The sequence below is a fragment of the Leptonychotes weddellii genome, chromosome 13 (assembly GCF_054177405.1).
Source record: "Leptonychotes weddellii isolate Sample4059 chromosome 13, ASM5417740v2, whole genome shotgun sequence".
Taxonomy (NCBI): domain Eukaryota; kingdom Metazoa; phylum Chordata; class Mammalia; order Carnivora; family Phocidae; genus Leptonychotes; species Leptonychotes weddellii.
Genome location: NC_138381.1, coordinates 16,752,023 through 16,779,099, shown reverse-complemented (window position 1 = coordinate 16,779,099; position 27,077 = coordinate 16,752,023). Strand labels below are relative to the sequence as shown.

At 37.8% G+C, this 27,077-nt stretch overlaps 1 protein-coding gene across 1 annotated transcript in view; it reads left to right on the top strand.

The window, feature by feature from the left end:
* WDR7 (WD repeat domain 7) overlaps positions 1-27,077 on the top strand; it is a 338,052-nt gene that overhangs the window by 238,694 nt on the left and 72,281 nt on the right. Inside the window, exons 23-25 of the mRNA XM_081802523.1 lie at positions 7,928-8,055; positions 10,191-10,340; positions 10,935-11,017. Coding sequence (XP_081658649.1) covers positions 7,928-8,055; positions 10,191-10,340; positions 10,935-11,017 — 361 coding nt within the window. The remainder of the gene's footprint in view (positions 1-7,927; positions 8,056-10,190; positions 10,341-10,934; positions 11,018-27,077) is intronic.

The following is a 27,077-nucleotide window of genomic DNA, read 5'->3' as shown; positions in this document are numbered from 1 at the left end:
ATAGAACTAAGACTGAGAATTTTACATCTTTGAATCAAAATAACACCGGTTGTTTTCTAATGTTTTCAACTATTCTACCAAATTCTAAACTATGTTAACTAAGCAAACTTTTACTGAGTAGTTAATATATGGAAGGAACACTATTGGGTCTTGTATGTAGTTACAAAGTTGCATCAAACACAGATCCTGTCTCCAGGGCACTTGCAATCTGAGGGAAGGATAAGATCTTCCCTGGGGGTAACCATGATGCAAAGGGAGGAGGAGAGTAAAAGGTAGGGATGCTTAGGGGACAGGGAGGTGAATCACAGCTGGGCCCTCAGAAAGGATGCCAGGAAGAGTTTTATTTGCATCTCTCATTTAAATAATTTTGAGGAGAGGCGGAAGAACAAGGACATGCAAAAGGACAGAGATGGGAAGGTACAGGCATGCCCAGGAGATGCTGATGAGCTCCTTAGAACACGTGACCGTAAACGTTGTTTTTAACTAATTTTATCCATTCCTTGCAGAACTTAAACTGTGGGGAGTGCCCATCTAAAACTTGAACATAAGTTCCTTCCCAGTTATCTCTGGGCAATAGAATTAGGGCTAAAAAGGGGATTGGTTTCACCTTTTATTTTATAAAATGATCATAAACATGATAATGGAAGATTATAAAATGAATCGGAAAGAAGTTCTGTCTCTTATCCACAGAAACACTGCTCCACAGAGCATGACCTGAGCTGAAAAAGGTGCGGTTCAGACCTAGGTCTCGCTGACTCCACGAGCTCTGCTTCTCCACTGTGCCATCTTGCACCCCCACAGTTAAAGATCCAGAGAATGCCAAACGTAAAACAGCCTGTTCAAAGGACGTAAAAGCTGTCAACTCGGAATTTTCAGCATACTTTCAGATTTTAAAAATACACTGAATGAAAATTCCCATCAAGAATTTTATACCTTCTAGAAATTAATAACCTATTTAAATATCAGTAAGCTCCTTGAGTGCCTGGGCCAGGTATTATATATTATTCATATTTATTCATAACACTGTCACATGATTTGCATTCAATAAACATTTAAGTCAAAGAATTTTAGAAATGAAAATCTTCAGCAGCATTCAATCCAGAGCTCTCACTACGCTATTCAATAAAAAACGGGGTTAGGAGAGATGATACAACTTGCCTGAGATCTCACCAGTACTAGAAGATCTAAAGTATCACCCAGGTCTCTTCTCCCATACCTGTATAGTTACGCCACCCTTTAGGTGACCAGTGATCCACAGGTAGACTCTCTGAGGAATTTTTAAATTAATGATTATGGGCTGCTCATTCATGATGGACTGTTTAATAGAAAATGCAGGCTGCTCTTCATTGAAATCATAGATAGAGCCATCCCTACCTAATTGTGAGAAAAATAGAAACATGCAGTATTATGTTTTTTATAAATCCATCATTTTTTAGGTCACCATGGTTATGTATATATGGATAAAATCTTAGAAACAGTAGAAAATCATACTTTGTAAAAGAACAGAAAAAAATCCTTGTGCTTTTAGAAGGCTAGACTCCGTTCTGTACATGTTGTGGTCTGATGGTGATTCTGTTTTCCTAGTGTGGGCAATCTCTCATCCACTGCCACGACGGAAGAATGTTAATGAATTACCAAAAGCCCATTGCTTTTCTGGAAAATTCATAGTTTACCAAACTTTAAAGGAAAAACATCTAGTCAACTAGAAACCACACATGCTTTGATAATATACAGATAAGCCCCATATGTTAGAAATACTCTTTTTGAACTATATATAGTTCTATATAGAGAGAAAAAGAATTGACATTTTAACTCAAATTTCAACCATATTTTTTTATATATGGGGTAAGGGATAGAGAAAAGAACATATCATATACACACTAAAGTATCTGAGGATTTTATATTTAAACTATTTTTCCTATTCACATGACATTTATTTATTTATTTTAGTGAGAGAGTGCATGTATGCAGGTGGGGGGGAGGGGCATAGGGAGAAGGAGAGAGAAAGAAGCCCAAGCTGGCTCCATTCCCAGTGCGAAGCCTGTCACAGGGCTCGATCTCAGGACCCTGAAATCATGACCTGAGCTGAAATCAAGAGTTGGACATTTAACCAACTGAGCTACCCAGGCACCCCAGATGTTTATTTTAATAGAAAATGTATAATCTGAGGAACCCATTTAACTAAATTTTGTTAGCATAGTTTTTACATTATAACTCATAGTTGTAAATGTATACAACATACAGGAAATAGGTCTAAAAGATAGGCACTTATTGGGCGAATCACCACATTTGTGTTTAGGAGACTAATGCCACCTTTGAGTTATCAAATTCAGTTTTAACATGACAGACAAGAATTGATGATTTTTTATTACATTAAAGACTCTTGTTAGTTCATCTGTTTTTACCAGGAGGGGGTAAGATGGAATTCCCAGTTGTTAGGTAATTAAGTATGCATTTTCAAAATAATTTTAGTCTTTGTTTTCAATGAGTGTTTTCAATGCCCTGTTGCTCTTCATCTTAGTCAGCTTGGACTGCCATAACAAATACCACAGACTGGGGGACTTCAGCAACAGAAATTTATTTCTCATAGTTCTGGAAGCTGGAAAGCCTAAGAACAAGGTGCTGACAAGGCAGGTTTCTTTCTGAGACCTCTCCTCTGGGCCTGTAGGTGGCTGCCATGTCGCCGTGTGCTCACAGGTGGGAGAGAATGAGAGCAAGTGTTCTGGTGTCTCTCATACGGCACGAATCCCTTCATGAGGGCCACCACCCACTTGGCTTCATCTAACCCCCATTACCTCCCAGAGGCTCCATCTCCAAATACCATCACATTGGGGCAGATTTTCAGGGGACACAAACATTTAGTCCATAATACTGTTGACCATGATTTGTGGGTTATTCTATAAAAGTTTAAGTGGTTTTTCCCCCTGAATATTCTCTGACAGTATTCCTTAATTTGACAGATGGGGGAGTCTGACAATTGTAGATGGTGACATTTAACTGTAGTGGTCTTACATGTGACTTTTAAAATGCTTTTACCACGATGGAGTAATGGTTAGAACAGGATTAATGAGCAGTCATGTAAGGAATGAGCTCAGCCTGAGTGGACTATTTTTCTATTCATGATTTTTATTTACAGTTTCTATCATCTCTGGTATTTCATATGCGATGTGTGTACTGAAATGCTGAGTAAAATAGAGAGTATGTCATATCATATTTTTTAAACTAAAGACCCATCTTATAAACCTATATAACAAATGATCTGCATAACAGCTGGATAAGCAGGATCAGCTGAAAAGAGTGAGTTCTGTGTTTACATACAGATTCCAGAATAAGGCAGATACCCCTTTAATTTCACACCTCTGATAGTATGATCCTTCTTCATTCAGTTACAATCCCACATTAAAATATATCACATACACAGTGCACCTTTGACTTTCAAGATAACTACATGTAGAGTTAGACTTCGTCTGTTGGGACTACTAGATCAATTACTTTGACTTCATTGCTTGGTCAGTTCAGTCAAATAACTGGCTTAAGTGATTTTTTTTCCTGCTGGATTTGCCAGGTAACTTCATTTAGCGCATAACTATTGAGCTACCACTGTGTCCAAGGGCTGAACTAGGCACTTTGGGGGGATCACAGGATTAGAAGGCATGGTACCAATCTGCACAGAGTTCACAATACAAAACTAATTCATAATGCCTGGCAGAATCAGATTCAGTGCTAAGAGCCTAGAATAAATGGGTTTCGTTGTTGGTTGTTTTTGTTTCAATAGATTGTAATTGAATGCTCTAGCAATTGCAGAACAACACGTAGGCTTCCACAAGAATCGAACAGAGGGGAGGGAGGAGAGTGTGCAAATGGGGGGGATGGGTAGTGGAGAAGCATAAGCCACAAACTACAGTCAAAAAAGGAATGGAATTTTAGGGACCAACCTTGAAATTAGCCTGGCCTCAGGAGCATGGTATTGAAAAGACTGAGTTACAAGTTAGCGAAACTAGATTATGGAGGGCCTAGAACCTCAAGCCAAGGAGTTCAAGATTTTTCTTAGAAGCCCTAGGACCCACTGAGGTTTTTAAGCAGGTTAACCATGAAATAAAGTTAGTGCTTTTGAAAGATGACTCTGGCAGTGATGCATTAAATAGAGGGGAGAGAAGGTTTGTCTTCTTCCCCTGTGCCTTGGCAGCTCTTCTCTGTTCTCACACTCCCAACCCTCCTGCCTGTGCACTATGAATGTGCAGAACCCTGACCTCAGAACAGTAGATGTGTCCACATTCTGAAGTCCTGCACTCCAGCCATTGGACACTGATCATGGGAGTCACTCAAACGTACTCTTTGACGCCTCTACAAATTTTTTGATGTTCCAGCTTCCACTGAATTCATGAGCAATACTTTTATATGTCTTTGGTTAGCTTCCTTACCTATTGCCCTACAGCTTCTCTTCCGGACGCCAAACTTTACCATTTTTCTTACCGTAAGAAGGTTGCCAATTTCCCCGAATTCACAAGATCATTTGCTGAGATGGATTAAGGGTGATGTGTGACTGGGCCTTTAACTGAAACCAGTGACCTGCTGTTAGTTGATCTCATTTTCTTCTCACTTTATTTCTATTTGTGAGAGTCATCTTGGGTCAGAAGAAGCATCTATTGTATATATAATATAGGTGAGATGCAGGGCTGGAGGTTTTTACATTTGCCTGCTCATTTAATCTTCTCGACAACTTTGTGAAGTTGTTACTTTAATAGACCCATTTTCCACACATCGTGCTTACTCAGTCCAGGGTGGCCACAGGGCACATAAGGATAGGGGGACATTATCCATTTGTCACCCTCAGGTGAACACATATATGCATAGTCATTCATTCTCATTCTTTCTGTTGCTCCCCTCCCGCCCTCCCCCCAGCCCCCGGCCTTGGCTTCCCACTAAACTTATCTCCTCCTGAAGGAACAGAGAAGGGCTGGAAGAGAGGTGGGTGGTGAGGTTGGTAGGATCCTGTTTGTGTAAGTAGAGCTCTGGTTTCCAACTGCAAGTGGTCACAACAGCACACAGCAGGAATTGGATGGGACTCTTCTGGACTCCAGGAGGATGCTCTAACACTTGGCCTGCAGAAGGCAGATCCCATCTCTTAGCAACTCAGAGGCAGTATAGCCACGGGGAGGGCGAATAGGCAGCCAGAACCATGAAGTGCAGCAGGGGCAACATGTTCTCTTTCACTCTGTTTCCCTTGATACGACCTAGCCCTTCAGGGCAGCCACATCATTAACATCCATAGCTGTGGTTCAGATACAACCCTCAGTGCTGTTCCCCAAGCTTGGTCAAGCAGTGTAGTACCTATCCCATTTCTGTTAAGTTGGTCATTTGTACCCACACATAAGACTTCCTTCTTGAGCCCAATTTGATCTTTCTGAGGACTTTTTGAATTCCAGTTCTCCCATTTAGTACAGTTGCTTTTACAACTTTATATCCACACCAGTTGATAACTGTGCATCCGTGTCTTCATTTAATCACAATTGACATCAAAAAGGACAGAGTTGAAGTCTACATGTTACAACATACCACTTGAGAAACCTCACTCAGGGATGCAATCTAGCCATTCATCCAAAGTCGCTGAGTTTAGTCATGTTACCAGTTCATTAATCCAGTTAACCACAATGTGGGCAAGCCTCCCTCCCCTTTATTTCCTCCAAAGTTCAGCTGTCCAAGAAGACATCAGACTACTACCTTTGTTCCTCACTCTGGACCTGATTTCTCCATAAAATGCCGACACCACCCCCCTCTAAGGGATGTTCTGGGCAGGTGCAAGAAGACATGAAACAGCACAGGAAAGCTCGATTTCAAACCTAAACCCTGGGTTCCACATCCAGTTCTTTCTCCTCTCTGTCATGCCTTCCAGACATAGGCCGGGCTGTCCAGGAGGTAGACATTCCTGCTCCATGGCTGACTGCTGGGCAGGGAGGCTGCCTGGGGATCTTTTCCAACTCCCAGCATTCTGTGATTTTATTGATCTTAGGAAATTTGATTTAGGTTTGCTCAGAATTGTTTAGTTAACATACCTTTTTTTTTTTTAAGATTTTATTTATTTGACAGAGAGACAGATAGCTAGAGAGAGCAGTAGTGGGGAGGAGAGGGAGAAGCAGACTTCCCGCTGAGCAGAGAGCCTGACACAGGGCTTGATCCCAGGTCACTGAGGCAAAAGCAGACGCTTCACTGACTGAGCCACCCAGGCATCCCTAACATACCATTTTTGTTTCAGCCTTTCAATATTATCAACACCTTTTCATACTGATTTGAGAAATATCATAGAATATCTCAAAAGTTTAATTAGCTTTTGAATTTTTTAAAACTTAAAATATGATCAAAACTTTATAACAATTCTTGAGCAATCTAGGTTAGCACTACTCACATAGTGAGCATTTCCTTTGCGGAATTCTCAATAGTAAAGTTTAATCCCTAAAAGAACCTGGCTAACTACCCCACCTTGCTTTACTGCTGAACATGTCTTTCCAGTCCCTACTGGGTGCCTAGGGACATGTCCACCCATGCATTCTTTCTGTTTCTTGTTCAACATGTGTGTGTGCTGTCAGCTCACATCTTTCTTTTTAGTGGTAAACATCAAAGGAACGCTTCCATCCTCCTCTCTGAGTTCCTGCTTTGTATCTACCCTCAGTTTGGAAAAAGGACTGGAGACAGTTATATTATCAGTCAAAGATTTAAGCAATGTAGTAGTCACCAAGAAATTATAAGCAGAATTTTCTATAACCAATTTACCTTCTTTTAACAATGATAAGAATGCCTATGTAATGCATACTTATTTTCATCTAAAAGTTAAAATAATGATTCTTAGACTAATTATAGAAATATTTGTAAACATTTTGAGAATTTTTAGTAAACATAATCCAGTTTACACATGAAGCATACAGACTAATTAGAGCAGGACAAATCTTAATATAATTTCATATGGCTATTTAAGTATCAAAATTATGTACTTTTAAGTATCAACATTAGAGAGAAACTATAATGGATCTCTTACTGAATAGCAAAATGCTCCTTGTATACAGTTGACATGTGGATCACATGCCACATTTTAATGAAGTCTTACTACTTTTCACAGCAGCCTATATAAAATATACAGGAAGCTTACAAACAGAAGAATATTATCACTTTTATGTTTTAGGGGTGGCAAAGGAATATAACATCACTATTTTATCAGGGTATTCCCACAGTTTGGAAAGATTTATTTCATCATGTACATATTCTTATATTGCCTGGACAATGTCATGCCTATGATCTTTATAGAGAGAAAATAAGTATTCATTAATATAATTTTTGCATCAATACAAAATAACTATTGGCAGAACATAATGAGTAGTAGATTGGTTCTAAAAGTATTGAGCATGGGGCAAATTAACAGTACTGAGAATATTTTAAACTAAAAATAATATTAAAAACTAAAAATAATTTTGCAGTTTTTTCAGTTCTTTTGATAATTATATGGACAGAAGTGAATTTTGCTTCCTTTCAGATACATGTCCTTAAACGAAGCCCTTTTTCTGTGGCCTTATAAACAAATTATTACCTTTAATTTGTTTTTAGCAAAAAATTTGAAAATACCCAGCACAGTCTTATTTCTTGCCTGATTCTGAGCTTTGTGATATGCATTCTGTACTAGTTCTTGATAATTTGTTAACAAGGCGTTTTTAACACTTTGGACAGATGCACATACTGTTTTCAATCTTCACGGTTAATTATTCGATTTTGTATTTGATGCCAGAACACCCTGACTCCTAATCACTGCTCATTGTTGCAAGTCCATTATATTCTAACTGTTTGAGTGCTCCCATTGACCTTGAACTGACATTATAAGCTGTGTCTAATCTTTTCAGTCTATATTTCTAATGCTTCTTTTCTTTTTTCCTTTTTTTCTGATCCCTGTTTAGCATCACAATGGGGCTGCCTCTTAGCCCTGCAGCTGACTCCGCCCGCTCGGCAAGGCATGCCCTCTCACTCATTGCCACCGCCAGACCACCCGCCTTCATCACAACTATAGCCAAAGAGGTGAGCAGAACCTCTCTGTGTGCTCCATTTTCTCATTTAGAGGAATTATTAGATATTGTGAGCTGAGGGTCCATATCCACAAATAGTCCTTCCAGTTTGCTCTAGAACAATGCAAGTTAATAATTTAGTGCTGAAATGAATACATATGTACCTGTGTGCATGTACCCTGAATTCCACAGCAATGCATTCATGACTTATGCTTTTGTATTCATTTCTGTTCTCAAAGTTAACTCACTTGCAAATATTTGAAATTAATTTTCCAATCTGAAATATAGTAGGCTTACTCAAATTAAAATATACTAAAGATACTCACATTTTATAAATGTGAATATCTGCCTGTAATCAACACTGAACTTATTTAACACTGGCTCTTCAACTGTAAACAAAAATGTAAGTCATAAACTTGCTAATTGTTTTTCCTATTGCATGTCACAGATAAAGACTTGAATGCCAATTGATTCCCACGTTCTTAGTGTTCTAACTAATTGCCCACATCTAACTGAAAAACTAGTAAAGAACAATGAACCAATTATAGGATCTTTCCTGTAGGTCTTAGTAGTGGGAGAGAAAGGGAAGGATGATAAGCTCCTACATTTTTTTTTAAAGGTTTGTTCCGTTTCAGCATGAATAATGTGCAGACTTGGTGTCCGTGGGGTATGAGCTCTGTCTGAGTTGTTTTTCCTGTAGCTATGATGAATTTTTAAAATACTAAATAAATACCTCTGAGTCTGCCCTGATAACCTGAAACCTACTGGGCCCATGTCTGCCCCAGAGCCATCCTTAATAGGCATGCAGCAAATATTTGTGATGTGAAGGTAGTTAGAAGGGAGGAAGGAAGGTTTTAATAGCAGATTGTATGGGTTAATATGAGGTGGTGGGACTTTGAAATTCATACCTAAAATAAATCTGTAGAGTAAGGGGAAGTGTTTTTCTGATAGTGCATAGTGTTACAGTGAGGTTACAGTGTATTTAAAATACGTATATGTATGTTATATATCTATAATTTATAGATATTATATATTTATATGAAGAGTATATATATAAATGAACAGATTTATTATATAACAGAAATATATATATAAATGAACAGATTTATTAGCCATGGAATTTCTTATCAGTTGAATATGCATTGATAGTAATATTGAATATATTGAATAAACCTTACGTATACCTGACCACATATACAGGTCCTAGAAATGCCAGCCATAAAACTGCCTCTTTAAAGAGTAAGCAAGTATTTGTGTTAATTGTGTTTTTGAACTTAATTTTCGCCATTTACATATGAATATTTTTAAATGAACTGTTAGAATAGCCATGCTTTGGATTTATTCTACTCCAGCTTTAGGTTAGAAAGGTATTTTTTAAATATTTTAATGTTAATGTTTTACTAATTACCAGTTGATTCCTACATTGTTAGTGTTCTAATATTTCAGTGTAATAGTTCACATTTACTACCTTGTAAAAATAAGTTTCCCACTTCACTTAGAGTTTTAGAGTAAGATCCTGAAGTATTTCTCACTGTTATTACTGTCCCCTCCCCTGTCATGCCCACTCCTCCATGGCTGGCCCAGCTCCTATCAGTGTTGTTTCTCCTCTGAATGATTAAGACTTACAGTTTGTATGGGGAAGAAAAATCACAGTGAACTTATATTCTTTACAATGCATATTATTTTTGGAGACACGTTCATTCGCATGATACACCTTCATTATACAGCACCAAGAATGGTGCCTGGGACACAGGAAGTCTTCAATAAGCATCATTTACTATTACTACTTGAGAGCAAGTCTCATGGCTCTTACTTGCTTGGGTATCTCCTAACCGCTGTCCACTTCAGCACCAAATAGACCAAATTCACAAACCTTCATTCTGTCTTTTGAAAAATGTCACTGTAGTGTTAAAGTCTCATATAATACTCAGGAACTTACAGAATTTTATTAGAGAATACTTACTGAGTTTTTATTGTACTAAATGCTTTCTTTTGCAATCAAAAGACCTGACCCACCCCAGGAGATTTGTTTTATTGATTCTCATTTTTTCCCCTCTTGTGTTAACAAGTGAAAAATAAACCAGTGGCTAGAAATGCAAAACTGAATCGAGTGTCAGCCGTATCTACAGCATGGGAATGTCTTCACAGGTACACAGACATACAGCTCTTGCAGCAAATACCCAGTCCCAACAGAACATGCACACGACAACTCTTGCACGAGCTAAAGGGGAAATTCTGAGAGTCATTGAGATTCTTATTGAAAAAATGCCCACAGATGTTGTGGATCTTCTCGTGGAGGTAAGAATATCCTGCTATTAAATGTTACAGCAACAATCTAAATTAAATATGTCTGCGTAGTAATACGAATCAGCATTTTAATTTCCAAAGAAATAAAAGAAAAAGAATTAAAAGAATTATCTACAGGAAAGAGAGAGATAATTAAATGAATTAACTTTTGTACCATTTCTAGGGTCCTTATTTAAATTTCATTAAAGATCAAAATGATTGCTGTGTACACTTACCATTCATAGGGAAGTGGTCTGTACTGGAATAATTGTTAAAGGGTATGTTCTCTATAATGTTTTTCATTATAAGTAAAACAAAGGATGTAGGGTGCTTGAATAAAAGCTACCTATATTGTTCATAAATATGAACTGCTTTTGAAGTCAACAAGTCTCGTTTCTTTATTTTACTGCTCTTCTGTTTTTCACAGATAAGGAAGAGGATTAAAGTAACTATACTGTAGCTTTAGTAAATATACTATAGTTTTAAAGTAAATATTGCAGTCAAACTATCTAGAATTTTCATGCAGCTGAGGCCTAAGTTAATAATTTGAATTTTGGAAAGTTAAGTATTTGAAATTAATTTTGGATTTGCATCTTTTCTATAAAGGTTATGGACATCATTATGTACTGCCTTGAAGGATCTTTAGTTAAAAAGAAAGGTCTTCAAGAATGTTTCCCAGCCATCTGCAGGTAAAGAAGTCTTCCACAGCATGCAAAATAAATAATTTTTACTAACAAATAATTTTGAAAAATTTTTTAACAGGATGAGTTAGTAGTCTTGCCCAGTTAGAAAACCAGTTCTGAATTAATATCTGCTTACTTTCTGAAAACAATTTAGGCGGCTCATAGTCAAAAACACAGATATAATAGAACCATTTGAAATTAGGTCCTGATGAGATTTTCTCAAAACTTAAAACAATGAGTAAGAGATAACATCTGTTGAGTATGTGTGTGTTCTTACATTCATCACTCAAATTATCATTTACATTACAAAAGGAAGAGTTTAGGAAGCTTCTTTCTGACTTAGGAGAAAAGGTATATTTTTCAGCCAGGGGAAACTTTCTACCACATTTTCACTGATAAATTTTATTTTTACTATAAAGGTAACATTTTTCATGTTGTCCTACTAGTGTAGGTGTTTTCCCTATGAGAAAACTGGCCAAGAGCAGTTAGAACTGACATAAATAATATTGCATATGTTGAACATAACCAATAATTTTAGATGTATATAGCATTTCATTGTTAGGAAATGAAGGTTTTTTGAATGTAGTAGTGTTTATTTTCCCTTGAAAATAGTTTTTGGTTCTTAAAATGTTTATCGCTTGCGTACATTTTGTTAAAAAATTTTTTTACCTCCAAGTGGTCAGTAGAAATAGGACTTAAATCTGTTGAAAATCATTGTTTTTGTAGAAAACAGAACCAACAGTTAGTAATAGTTACTAACATTTTTCTTTTTAAGACACATTCAACGATCTCCTTCTGTTTGTTGAGTTCTGTGTGCATACAGTAGTGAAAAGCTTTATTTTAGACTGTAAGTTTCCTGAGAGAGGTGATGTTATATGACACATCATTACAACTTCTGTATCTCCTGGCATTTGAGCAAGTATTTGCTGAATTAATTGTACTCCATGAGTCTTCCAGTATCTTTTTTCATATTTATAATAGACTTTGTATCGTAACCTCTTCCTTTTGCTGTTGCTGAGTCATGCCACCCAGAAATTAAAACCAAAAGGAAAAGATTGTGCTGGAATATGCATGTGTACAGATGCGGATTTTCTTGGGGTACAGATGAGGTGTGTTACAATGCAGGCATTTTTAAACATCATGCCACATTAATTCTGGTTTGTGTTCTTTTTGTTAGAAGTTACATGTATAAAATCTTTTCATGCATTCATGCAGTTAACTGATGAGAGTACATCTAGCTGCTATAGTCCCAGCCAGTCGTTCTCTAAGGAAACGCCTATGCGAGAATGGACACTGGGACGTCTCTTTATAGCGGTGATGATCACTGTAGAGCTGAGTGTTAACAAGTGTTAGCAAAGGATTCCTTATAGCACCAGTCTTGGCAATATAAAATAAGCCTCCTGAAGTTAACGTGAGGAAATTATCCAGTTTTTCGAGGGCCTGTCTTTGCCCTTGCCGGAAGCCTGCCTCCCCTGCAAGCAGCACCCTCAGTTCCTTAGGTCACCCTAGTTTGCTGGTGTCCACTTTTGTTTGCTGGTGTTTCTTTGCCAGAGAGTAAGGATTCTGCTGGGATGCTAAGAGGCATGCTCAGTACCAGGTTATTCTGATTTGGCAGAAAGCAATCGTATTTTGTTTATTAATTTAATAACATCTATTGAACACCTACTGTGTGTCAAGTACTAGCTAGGCCCTGGGGATACAATGATGAATAACATGATATCCTCAGGGAGCACACAGGGTCTAGTAGGGTAGGTGATTATTAAGAAAGATAATTCCAGGGTACTGTGTTATGTGCCAGAGTAGAATTACATACCAGAGAAAAGATTGGGCAATAAATGGCAGTGCTTAACTCTAGGTAGAGGGGGCTTAGAAAGTTTCACAAAGGAGAAAGTAGAATAATAATAATAATAATAATAATAGAATCTTAGATAGTTTCACAAAAGAGAAGGCAGACAAATAATAATCTCCTTTTATTAAAGGAGAAACATGTTTTAATAAGAGTGACTGCCAAGTGGAGAGAAGGATCTGTCCCCCACGAGGGTTTGGGTTGGTGGTGGTAGGAGTGGTGGTGGGTTCTGGGAGAGCCTCACAGAAAAGTTAATGAAGCGAGCTTTGCAGAATGAACCAGTGTGTGCCATCTGGAATTGCAGAAAGAACCACATCAGTAAATGTCTAGAGACATAAAAGTGTATAGTGACTTTGGCGAATTCTCTGTGGTAGTGGCCAGAATGTAGGTTGAGGATAAAAGTCTTAATATGGTGTCAGAGAATGGGGCTTTGAATTCCATACTAGGGAATTTGGCCATTATTCTGTAAGCAATGGCGAATCAGCAGAGTTTAAGCAAAAGCATGTAATTCTTGCACCAGAACATAGTTGATAAGACCTAATCTTATGAAATTTCAGACTTATAACAAACAGTTGTTAACTATGAAATTAGGTTAGATATTATATAGCTGTGGGTATAGAAGCCACATAGGCCCGTTTATGGGAAAGTCAGCCCATAAACATCAAAAGGTGATTAGCAATATAAGGTTGTGGCGTTTGCTAAATATTAGTTGGAACAGGCAATAAGTTATGGAGGACTTCAGAGAACATTAAGCTTAAATGGGGCCTCAGAAGTTTTACTGGTCGATGCCACGCTACCTACTAGCTGAAATGCACAACAACAAAGATATCAACATAGCAACAGAAATTAAAATTCTTTTACTGAATCTCTGCTGTATCTGTGCCATTGTTCTGGGTGCCTTAAAGCACCTGTGAGCCCCCTACCCTATTTATAAATGCTTTTCACTAAATAATGAAACTCCAGTCAAAGTCAATGAAGTGAGTATCTGTGATCCAGTCATGTGGCATTTGTTTTTACAATCTTTATGTAATGTTGTAATCTTTTTTGTTAATTTTTCTTTTCTTTCCTTTACCCTATTTTATTATTTTATTAATTTTTTCCTTTACCCTATTTTAAAGATGCTATGGGTTTTAGCTTAGGCTAAGCTCTGTAATGTTGCTGTATACCAGTATCCAGTTGTTATGGTTGGTAGATCAGATCAGAAAAAGGTGTTAAAAAACTTCATTAAGTATTTTTTAAATGAAATATTCTTTTTAAATGAAGTATTCATTTAATGAAGTATTCATTTAAATGAAATATTAAATGAAGAATGCTCAGGATTTAGATATTCAGAGAACGTTAGTTTCCTGTGGGTCTCCCTATCTTAATAATAATGTGAAAAACCAAAATGTATATAAGAAATGACTTAATAAAGATTTTAAAGTATTTTATATGCATAGAGACTACAGAATGGCATTATTATTTTCATATATGTAAAAAAAATTGGTTTACTTCCCAAAATATTATATAATTTTTAGTCAATGTTATAAAGGTGGATATTCACATCTAAAGTTGTATTTAATTCAATTAGGAATTAATCTGGTATCCCAAAGTCATCGAATATTTAAAAGTCAAAAGTACTCTGACTTGGGTTATACATAAAATTCAGTTTTCTGTGAGTACCAAGACGAAGTAGCATCATTGAATACTGAATAATCCTGAGGTTGAGTCACTTTGTTTTTTGTTTTGTTTAGTTTTTTAACCTTGACCAGTGGGCTTATGATTCTGATATGCATCTATGTTTTGAATGTTCAGTTCAGGATTTTAAAACTTTAATAAACATTAACATTTTAACATTAAATTGGTAGTTTGTCTAAGCTTTTCTTTATTGTTGGAAATTTGACAGCTATTTCTCAGATTGCATGTTACAGTAAAATTTCCATTTTACTATTGTTACGAAAGTCTTGGGTTTTGACTTAGGCTGATTTCTGTGTGTTGTTATATACCAAGAGTCAATTTTATTCAGGTTTTATTATTTATTCTTTTATCTATTCAGGTTTATTTCACGATTATATGACTCCATATGTAATTTAACGAGTGGTGAATTCATCTACTCAATTATACTGTTAACTGAATTTGTCCTCTGACATCTTTTTTTATTTTTAAAGATTTTATTTATTTGACAGAGAGAGAGACAGCGAGAGAGGGAACACAAGCAGGGGGAGTGGGAGAGGGAGAAGCAAATTTCCCGCTGAGCAGGAGGCCCGATGTGGGGCTCGATCCCAGGACCCTGGATTCATGACCTGAGCCGAAAGCAGAAGCTTAATGACTGAGCCACCCAGGCACCCCTGTCCTCTGACATCTTTATTCAAAACATATTTAAAGTTTAAGCTACAAATTGTAAATTCATTGAAAGAAAGAAGGAGTAATACAAAAGTTTGATTTATCTAATTTGGTTTGTATAATAGCTTTTCTATCAATTTTTAAAACTTCTTTTAATATCTTCTGCTTGAAAGTAGAAATGCATTAGGACACATGCCAGTAAAATTTGGTAGACATTCTTACTTATCACTGACCAAAGCTCACTTGCTGATATTAAAACCTGAGGTTACAGCAATGCATAAATGCATAATTTGCTGGGGTAAGCTGTAAGTTTGGGTCTAAACTTAGCAGCTAGCATGCAAAGAGGCACAGACCATCAATACCTAAGTCACAGTGTTCATATGGTAGAACAGTTCAAAACAAATATTCCTGTTTATAAGCCTGAGATCAACATGCAGTTGAGAGTCCTCATATAAAAGACATAAAATATGTATGTAGTTTACAGACCTTGTAGTTTTAAGAGGTTTTGTGACTCTCAAGAACGTATTAGAAGGATGCTCACACAACTAAATATTTAACAAAGTACAGCCAGCACTTATTAGTTGAGAGAACTAAGGACACAGATGAGAAGGTGAAGTTTAAAAACTGGTATTGAGGGCTCACTCCCAGTTAGGCCCTGTGGGGAATAATGATCTCCAGGTGCAGTTCCTAGACCATCTTCAAGAGAATTACCTGATTTCTAGGCTCCACCAGAGAGACACTACCTCAGACTATTATGAAGCCTGGAAAGCTGCATTTAGCAGCCTCCCCTGATGATTCTTAAGTACACTAAAGTTTGAAAATGAGTACTCTAATAATCCAAAACCGAGAAACACAAAACCTGAGTCATTGTTCTTAATGACCATGTTCTGATATATAAAACCTTGGATCCTTGAATGCTTATTTGTTTCCATATTGAATAAGCTTAGAGGAACGCCAAGGAAACAACTGAAGACATTCCTTCACCTCCTCTGTTCCAGTGATGCACTATTAGTTTTTAAAGAGTTGCCCTTAGACTGTATCACAGAATGCCTGCCAAAGATGTTAACTTCAGACTGGTCATTGATTGGCTTTTATTTAAAACTCAGTTGGAAAAAACAGAACACTTAGGAGCTAGTTTAAAAAACACATAGTCCAGGGCTCCTGGGTGGCTCAGTTGGTTAAGCGACTGCCTTCGGCTCAGGTCATGATCCCAGGATCCTGGGATCGAGTCCCACATCGGGCTCCCGGCTCAGCGGGGAGCCTGCTTCTCCCTCTGACCCTCTCCTCTCTCATGCTGTTTCTCTCTCCCTCGCTGTCTAATAAATAAATAAATAAAATCTTTAAAAAAAAAAAACACATAGTCCATCCTTCAGCTCAGCTCATGATCTTGGAGTCCTGGGATGCAGCCCCACGTTGGGCTCCCCGCTCAGCAGAGAGTCTGCTTCTCCCTCTCCCTCTGTCCCTCCCCCTGCTCGTGCCCTCTCTCTCATGAATAAATAAAAATCTTTTTTTAAAAATAAATTAAAAAATAAGTCCAAAACCTTTAAAAATAAATAAGTACAAATAAAAAACACATAGTCCATCAAACAAAACAAAACACATGGTCCATTTATTCCTCTACATGTTCAAGTTTATATCCGTAGAGTAAATTACACCATCAGAGAGCTGCCTTGTTGGACCATATTGTCTGGTCTCCTTGCAGTTCTGTCCCCAAGTTCCCCTTCAGGACTATGCCTGCAATTTGTGTTGAGGAATCTTCCAGGAGAGTGTCACTGTGTTGTGTTCTATAAGCTTCCTTAAGTCCTTTATGGAGTATGTGAATATATATGTATGTGTGTGTGTATGTGAAATGGACACATATTTAAATCTTATTTCAAAAGCCATGGAAGCAAAAATAATTGTACACAAAATACCAACTATGATTATTTTCTAAAAAATTATTTAGAAGTCCTTACAAGGACTTTAACTGAACTATCCTAGGTCTCCCTGGAGTAGTTTATGTATCTGTAGATATTTATCTATAATATATTTACTGAAAGATACAAAAATCACATGATTTTAACTGCTGTATAAACTTTATAGTCATAGATTTAAATATTTCCTAATACATATTTTAGTTCCAGGGATATTATTAATGTAGAAGTGTCCATTAATAATAGAAGAAAATTACTTAAATTTTAATGCCCTTGAGAGACTGTAGCACATACATCCTTCAAAAAACTGATACACAAAAGAGTTCTGCCAGATTTTTCATCACTATAACAAATAAGGCTTTATTATTATTTAGGAAATAAGGTGCATTCCTTTTAGAACACAGATATATTAGCAGTAAGATTCTTGAAATATTGATTACTTTTACGTTTATGAATAAGAGTCAGAGGTACAGTCAGGTAACTTGAAGAAATGAATTCCTCCAGATTCTTGCTGGACTTTTTGGCCTTTGCTATGCCTTTGTCAGGCCCCTAGATGGTCTTCAAAGAGGCATCATCTGGCACTCTAGATCATTGTTGTCGGAGGCAGAAGTACAGAGGGCTCTGAGTAATGTACGTATAATTGCCTGGGTATAAATAATTCAGCGTCCTTAGTTAAATGTATCCTAGACACTAAGAAAGTAGAACTAACTTTTTTCAAGGAGTGGAAGATACACATCGCTGGAGTTTTCTCAGAATTCCTTTTTCAAAGGTAGTTACTGGGATGCCTGGGTAGCTCAGTCAGTTAAGCGTCTGCCTTGGGTTCAGGTCACCAGGCTCCCAGCCCTGCGGGGAGCCTGCTTCTCCCTCTGCCTGCCGTTCCCCCTGCTTGTGCGTGTGCTCTCTCTTTCTCTCTCTCTCTCTCTCTCTGGCAATTAAATGAATAAAATCTTAAAGAAAAAAAGTAAAATGTAGTTATCAACTGCTGTGTTGCTGAACTTGGATATCCTTGTGAAGTCCCTCATTTAACAGACCAGTCACCAGTCAACACTGAGCGTGCCATGCCTGACTCAGTTTGATTAATTTTCCTCTTTTGGTCACCGTATAAACACTGACTCATTTTACATGACTGTATTTGATGCAGCAGCATAAAAAATCAAAGTGTAAAAATACACAGATATTACTGAACTAAGAGAAAAGCAGTATAGAACACATATGTATGACATACACTTGTTCTAAAATGAATATAGGTTTCTTATTCATTTTGTAAAAATATTCTTTTGCTAGTCTCAGAATAAAAAATTTAAGCTCTTGTAAGCTACTGCCTATCAAAGCTCAATTAGAAAGGAAAATAAAATACCTCTGGAAATATAATGAAATTATAATGTAATTTTAAATTTTGAGGCTATTTTATTATGTTCTTGTGGACTAGTAGTGACATAATGCATAGCAAATAAAGGATTAGGGATTTAAAAATGAAATTATAAGTCGATGGGAAAGTATGATTATATTTGGAGATATAAAAGGTTTCAGGATTTTTTTTTCGTAGCAACAGTTAGATACGTATGCCTCTAAATGCAGTTTTTAGTCACTTATGACTCCTCAATTATGCACATTTTAAGTCACTTGAAGGGGCTTTTGTATCCACTTCCTTTATAGCCCCTGTAGCAAGTAGGAGAGGGCTTCTCTGGCCAAAAGCCATGTGCCCCAGAATTCCCAGATAGATCTATTTCATGCATTTTTATTCCCTTAAGTTGAGGCAATTAATTTGACCTATAACTAAGAGTGATTTAATTTTTATGCCTTCTAAAGACTTATCAAATAAATTCACAGATTCAAAAGAAATCCTTTGGTGGGCTCTGTCTCAATTTTTAGTTAAGAAAGTATGAACACTGATGTAGACACTCAAGAACTGAGATTGAATAATGACTTTAGTCCTTAATTTCATCATAATAAATGGCACCAGTTCATTCACTTAAACATCACCTTGCTGCGTTATTTTTATAGAATGGCAAGTTGTAGAATGTTGAATCTGAAAAGGACCTTATGTTACGCATTACGTATTCCTATGCTTCATTTTACAAATGGACAAGTTTAAGAACATTTTTGTGCTGACAGATGACAGTGAAGCCCAGCTCTGCTGAACAGATCTCACACCTGCTCTGTGTTCTGCAGGGGAGAGTCCACAGGCATAGACGCATCAGGCAACACACAGAGCTGTGTCATCTCATCAGAGGACGAGAAGGCTCCTGTTGTGTTCCAGGCCCTGGTCTCTTCCTGCTGCATTCTTCATTCCATCCTCTTTCCCCTCCTCTTGGACTGTGCTCTCTAGAGAACCCTGCTATCACATTATCCTCTCTTCTCTCTGACGCCTCGTCCTCTGCCTGGAAGCACATTCTGTTGTCTCTCACTGAGCAACCCTCCCTTCCCTCTACATCTCATCTGTCCGCTTCCTGGCCTCTTGTCTCCCCTTCTCCAGGAAAAGGGGTCTGCACTCTGTCCATTTTGTCACCTGATCTGATCTTTGCTCCCACTATTTTGCTCATATCTCTCTCTCTCCCTCTCCCCACCTAGTTACAATTTTTTGATTGTCCAGTGTTTTTCAGTCTTTAGTGATTCTCAAACTTTTTGGTCTCAGAACTCCTTAAAAATTAAAGACCCAAAAGAGTTATTTGAAATACTAAATGCAGTTCATGTTGATATAAAAACACATTTTTATGGAAAATAACTACTTTGCCAAAACAAAAAAATACTGAGAAAGTAGCATTGCTTAACATTTTTTCAGATTTCTCTAATGTCTGGCTTAATAGGAGACAGGTGGATTTTCATATTGGTGCCTGTCTTTAATCTGTTGCCGTGTGTTGTTTTAATTGAGTATGTGGTGAAAAAATCTGGCCTCACATAGATACAGAATTGAAAATAGGAGGAATGTTTCAATAGCCTTTTAAGATAATTTTGCATCTTCTTTAGTAGTTCACCAAAACTCAACGTGTGGTCATGTGGTCATGTTTAAAGGTGAGCCACAGTGTAGACTCTGCAGTCATACTGAACTTTTCATATGGTGTATTTAATCCACTGGTACATCTTGCACTTTGAGTGGGTCTTTCTCCTATGTGTGACTTTGTAACATTATGCATTTGTCTTTGGAAAATATTGGTCCCTGAGTTATGTAGGTTGTCCATATATTGTCACATTGCAACATACAATATCAAAAAATCACTTTTGCTAATATTACTGCTGATCTCATGAAAAAGTCAGTGAGTAGTGGGAAGCCAGAATTCTAATTTGTATCTGAAAGCTTGAATTTTATCATTGGCAACAAGTTCTGTCAGTTGTTTTCCTGGATAGGAATAAAGTAGTTGATTTTCAAGAAAATGTCTGCCAGATACCCAAGTCCAAATAACCACAGTTTGTCTCTGGGGTTATACTTTCAAGTACAAATGGTGTCATGTGGAAAAACAAGCAAACAAACAGAAAACCAGCTAGTTTAGCTTGCACCTTATTCCCACAAGTGTTTTTCCCTGGGAACATCAGATTTCAACATACAAGAGAAGGGCTTTATGTGCACTTCTCATTTTGTCACACTGAATGTTAAAATGACATGTACTCAAGAGTCAGAATGTAAATAAAGTTAATAATTTTTACTGCCTCGTCAGGGACATTCTTGAGTGAAAATGCCCTGGGGTTTAGTTCTGTTTACCCCCAGCGCGTGGCCGTGAAGACGTTAAGGACGGCTGGTGGAGTGCGGTGCTGGGGCCCTGATTGAGGCTAATGCACCAGCAGCTTCACCTGGTCTTGCTCTAACACCGTCAGTGCAAAGTCAACCCAATGAACGGATCAACTCATGTCTCAGTCTCTCACAGAAGTAGTTTTGATCTCACAAAACAGGAGCCTGAGGTCCCCCAAGGCGTCTGCAGATCACCCTTTGAGAACCGCTGATGTAGCGGAGTCTTTTGTTGCACTGAAATGTGAAACTTTTTTCTTCTTAATTAAAACTCTTCTACTTTCTGCACCCCTTTAAATCGCCAAGATTGATAGATAGGTTATATCATAACCTTTTCTGGGATCCAGTGCCCGGGGAGGAGGTAGGCTAGACTTCAGGAAGACCAGGGATTAGTTTTTCTGAGGCTCAGTACAAATCCTGAAATCTATTCTACTTACTTTAAAGGACCCTTTGCTTCTCTAGGGATTCCTGGCTCTCCCCACAGTGCTGTGCCGCTGCTCTCGGAAGGGGGCCTCCTTAACCCTGGACTTTCTGTGTTACACATGCCGTGGGATCTATAATAGCTGGCAGCCAGACTGCCCATCATTTAGGACTCACGTTACAGATGATATTAAATGGGTTAGGCCTGTATTCTTCAAATCCCAATCTCAAATTCACTGTGCTGAGGGCACCTCGGTCTTTTTTCTGCTCCTTGAATAGAGCCATGCTTATTTCTCCTCAGGACTTTGGTTCCCGCTAGTCTCTCTGCCAGTAACAGTCCTCCTCAAGATCTTGCCGTGGCCTGTCTGGTCTCCTCATTCACGTCCACTCCCCCGACCTCCCCATCTCGCACAGCCTCCCCACCACCACTGTCACATGGCCATTTTATCTTCATAGGGCTGATGTCATCTGAAGTCACTTTGTTGATATTTGTACTTCCTCGTTAGGTGCATAAGAGCAGGGACCCTGTCTGGTTGCTTTCCTGTTATGTTCCCAGCACCGCTAGCTGTTGAAAGAATGCACTCGAAGACCCTGTACCTGCAGCAAGGCTTCAAAGGATCAGGCACACCCAGGCCTCTCCTTCACCCTCTCTCACCTCTGCCACCCAAGTCTCGCCTTCTCTCTTTCTCAGCTACCTCTTCCCAATCCTAAATTGCATCTCATCCCATTGATTCCAAAGTTATCCTGTAGTCTCTTCTTGGCAGCCTAAGCTCTTACTAAGTATTTAGCTTGCTTTTATTTCATTGAAACCAGATTCTCAAAGGTATAGAATATATATGAAATCTTAAGATGTATATTCTGTACACACACACACCCCCACACACATAGACACACACACGCACACCATATATATATAGAGAGAGAGAGAGAGAAAAAAAATGAGAGAGTGAGTCTACTTTCTCAAAGATAGGAGACTCTAAGTCAACAATTCTCAACCCTCTTGGTCTCAGGACCCCTTTATACTTAAAAATTATTGAGGGCCCCAAAGAATTTTTTTTAAAGATTTATTTATTTATTTGAGAGAGAGCATGAGCGGGAGGGGCAGAGGGAGGGGGAGAGAGAATCTAAAGCAGACTCTGTGCTGAGCACGGAGCCTGACACGGGGCTGGATCCCACAACCCTGAGATCATGACCTGAGCCGAAACCAAGAGTCGGACACTTAACCAACTGTGCCACCCAAGGACCCTGAGGACCCCAAAGAATTTTTATATGGGTTATAACTATCAATATTTGCCATATTAGAAATTAATTGCTTCTTGGCCTTTTGGCTAAGATCAAGTGTAAAATTAAGAAATTTAAAAGTAAGCCATTAAATGTTCACATATATAATATTTTAATGAAAAGTTATATTTTCCAAAACAAAGCAAATTAGAAGAAGGCATTGTTATATGTTTTTTCTAATCTACCATGTCTGCAGTAGAAGTTTGCCAGATTCTCGTATCTGCTTCTGGTTGTGACAGCTCACATTATAAAGCATCTGGACATCAGCTACACGCCTATGAGAAAATGAGAGTGAAAAGGGAAAACAGCATCGTAGTGTTCCTACCAAAGCGGGTCTGACGCAGAGCGTGCTTTAGCTTTAAGAACTGTTCTGAGCGTGACTGGAGGACCGCTGCAGTGGCAGCTGAGTTCTGGAGGGGGGGGCGGCTCCTGCCTCTGCCACACCCAGCTGGGCAGCCTTGGCCATGTCGGTAGGCTTCTGTTTCCTCCTCTGTAAAATGAGGGGCTTTCCAGTGCCTAATAACCTGCTGCAAGACAGAGCTTGAAAATGTTAAAATCTTTCCTCCTTACTGATTTATTAATATATGATTACCAATCATTCTATCTCATAAGTTCTGAAACATGTTTATAACATATGCTCCTAATATTGGAACGCTGCAGCTTCTTTAATGTTTTCCCTAAAATTCTTTGAAGTAATCAAATCTGAACCTACACTAGAGTATTTAATGAACAAGGCTCAATTAATATGAAAAGTAAGTTAAAAAAAATTTTTTTAAGATTGTATTTATTTATTTGACAGAGAGAGAGAAGGCGAGAGAGCGAACACAAGCAGGGGGAGTGGGAGAGGGAGAAGCAGGCTTCCCGCGGAGCAGGGAGCCGGACGTGGGGCTCGATCCCAGGACCCTGGGATCATGACCTGAGCCGAAGGCAGACGCCCAACGACTGAGCAACCCAGGCGCCCCAAGTTAAAGGTTTTTAAAAGAAAACACAGGGAGTATCTATCTTATTATACTATTTTTTTTTTAACCTATTGAAGTTTTGTGGAAAAAGTCAATTAGGTAGAAATCAGAGTATAGTTTTAACATAGTATCACCGTTGTGCTTTTAAATGCATATTACTTGGGCTCAGGTCATGATCCTGGAGTCCTGGGATCGAGTGCCACATTGGGCTCCCTGCTCAGCAGGGAGTTTGCCTCTCCCTCTGACCCTCCCCCTTCTCATGCTCTCTCTCAAATAAATAAAATCTTTAAAAATAAATAAATAAAAAAAAGAAAAGCATATTATTTGTGGAAATGAAATGTTATTCAGCACTAAAAAAAATAAGCCATCAAACCTTGAAAGACATGAAGGAAACTTAAATGCTTATTACTGAGTGAAAGAAGCCAATCTGAAAAGGCTTACATACTGTTTGATTCCAACTATATGACATTTTGGAAAAGGCAAAGCTGTGGAGTCAATAAAAAGATCAGTGGTTACCACGGGACTTAGTGGGGAAGAGAGGATGAATAGGTGGAGCACAGAGGATTTCTAGGGCAGAGAAACTATTCTGTATGATATTATAGTGGTGAATGCGTCGTTATACATTTGTCCAAACCGGTAGAATGTACAACACTGAGAGTGAATCCTAATGTAATCTACAGACTCTGGGTGATAATAACGTACCAGTGTAAGTTCATCAGTTGTAACAAGTATACCACACTTGAGAGGTAGCTGTTGATAATAGAGGAGTCTGTGCATGTTGGGGGCCAGGAATATTTGGGAAAACTCTATACTTCTCAGTTTTGCTGTGAACCTAAAACTGCTCTAAAAAGTAAAGTCCATTTTTGGGGTTCCTGGGTGGCTCAGTTGGTTAAGCGTCAGACTCTTAATTTTGGCTCCGGTCATGATCTCAGGGTCCTTGGATTGAGCCCTGTGTTGCAGGGGGCACATCCAGCTCCCTGTTCACTAGGGAGTCTGCTTCTCTCCCTCCTCTTCTTCCTCTGCCCTTCCTTTCTCGCTCACACGTACTTTCTCTCTCTCTTTCTCAAAACAAATAAATAAAATCTTTAAAAAAAAAAGTAAAGTCCATTTTTAAAAAATATATAATCTATTCATTATAAAAAGTCAAGAAATCAATATGAACTTAAGTAATGTGTAATGGTGAGCATTCAGTATTTTTTATGACAGCGTATCATTCTCAATCACTCAGTGATGAGAAATTTTAATTAGTCACTATTATGGTTTATACCATCTGATTATTTTAAATAACGCTAGATAGTGTTTATTTTTAGAATTGAAAATTGTATGAGAATATTTTAATTGGCTGGGTTTTGCCATATAAATGATAAATCACAGTACCCAATTCTAAAATTAGAAAAAAATACGTCACTGAAGAAATAAGATTTATAAATGGAGTTCAGGTGATTTAACAAAGTAAAATAATTTTTAAGCAGCTGTGTGGCTTTTCTTGATTAAAATTTTCTGCAAGTATTTTAGAATGTATTCCCTTATTCAGTGGGCATGTAATGTGTGTCTGCTCTGTGTATGGTGCAGTGCTTGGCTAGCATGGACTTCTCAGCTACATCTGGTCACTCAGGCATCGCACTGTTCTGCTTCAAAAGCCGTAATTTGGCTTGGCAGAGACAGAATGGTAAATCAGAGAAATGTTGCAAGCTATGATAAAAGGGTCTCCAGGACGCATGGAAGAGTCCCAGGTGGTATGATGGGAAGGACATAAAGAAGGGACCAGGTAATAGTATAGAGGAGGAAAAAGAATTGGTGATGTTTTAGCTGAATTTAAAAAGATGAGTAGTTGTTTATGAGGCAGACAAATCCTTCTGCCTCCAAAATCTGAGCTATTTCCATATGTAGAATTGGCTGTCATTGAATGAAATATTATGTTAAATGTGATTGTGAATCTCTTACTACTGAGTCAGTGATCACTTTGCAAAAATTATAGTGTATATTCTTTTACATTGCGTATTTCATTGCCAGGAATGAAGAAGTTCTCAGCCTATGCATAGGCCTGAACAATATATTCAGTGGCTCAAATACTTGGACTTCTTAGTAGATACTAAAAAGACAGTAGTAGTGGCAAGGAGGAAGGGTTAAAGTGCTCAGGGTATAAATTTCTCTAACTTGCTGTAAATGGATTAGTAGTTTTGGCATTGAGATTTAAAATGTTTTTATGGTTTTGCTGAATTTAACTGACTCAGCTGACCTTTGTTGGGAACATCTTAGTATGATTTTTATGTAGAAAATGTACTTTATGTTGAAACATGTTTATTCACTCATGTCCTCTAAATGTAATTATTGTTTACCAACAGTTGTTTCCATTAAAAGATACTAGAACTGTGACATACCATACAGCCATTAAAAAGATTGAGGTCAATCCATTTCTACTGATACGGGAAGGTGGCAGTAGAAGAGAAACTTAGAAATTCGCAAAGTTTCAAAAGAGCATGTAAAATAAAATCATTTTTGAAGAAGAAAACTATATGTAAGCATTGATATTCATGCTTGTATGTGTATGCATATGAAGAGGGAAAAAAATCTGGAAAGGACATACTCCACAGTATTTCTCATGATTACCTGGGGTGCTGAAAGGGATTGGTAATAAAAGGTAACTTTCCTTTCTTAACTGTTTATTTTTCTGTATTTTCTGTGTTCCTTTTTTTTTTTTTTAAAGATTTTATTTATTTATTTATTTGAGAGAGAGAGAGAGAGAAACAGCATGAGAGGGGAGAGGGCCAGAGGAAGAAGCAGGCTCCCCGCTGAGCCGGGAGCCCGATGTGGGACTCGATCCCAGGATTCCAGGATCATGACCTGAGCCGAAGGCAGTCGCTTAACCAACTGAGCCACCCAGGCACCCCTCTGTGTTTCTTTTTTACAATGAGTGTGTATTTCTTTTAAATTGGATATATATTAGAAAATTCGAATAAATTAATCATTGGGCAAACATTAAAGCTATAACATAGATAAGATACCAAGAAAAAGGTAAAATAAGTAAACTTTTGAGCTGAATGGAAAAAAAATCTAGACAGAAGAGTTAAAAGTCTGTATTTTCAGAGCCAGTTTACCTTTTCTTAAACTTTGTTATTATGTAGACAGACTGATTGATTCTGCTTTTCAAGTGAAAAGCTGATTCAGCTCTGTTCACCCTAAATGGGCACTTAAAATCCAGTTAGGAAATGAACACCATCTACTTTACAACAGGGCATGCGCTCATTTTTTAAAAAACTTCTCCAAACCTGTGGTTTTTTCTTATCCCATATGGTGATAACAGTAATAGGATGTAAAACAACTTCTGTCCTAACTTCCAGGAAAATCCTTAAATTGGTTACCATTTTATAGTCTACTTTCTATAATAAATAATTACAGATGTTACTCCTGTACTCAGGTCAGAAGTCACTCTAAAAACATTTTCATCCATTTCCCTACTCCTAAAAACTCTACGACAGATTGCTGTCTTTCAATGTTTCTTCATAAAACAAAACAAAACTCTGAAGCTTGCAGGAGTATTCCATTTCACTGTATAACAGAAAGAATATTTACTTTTCAGACTCTTTGAAATGATATAGTTTCA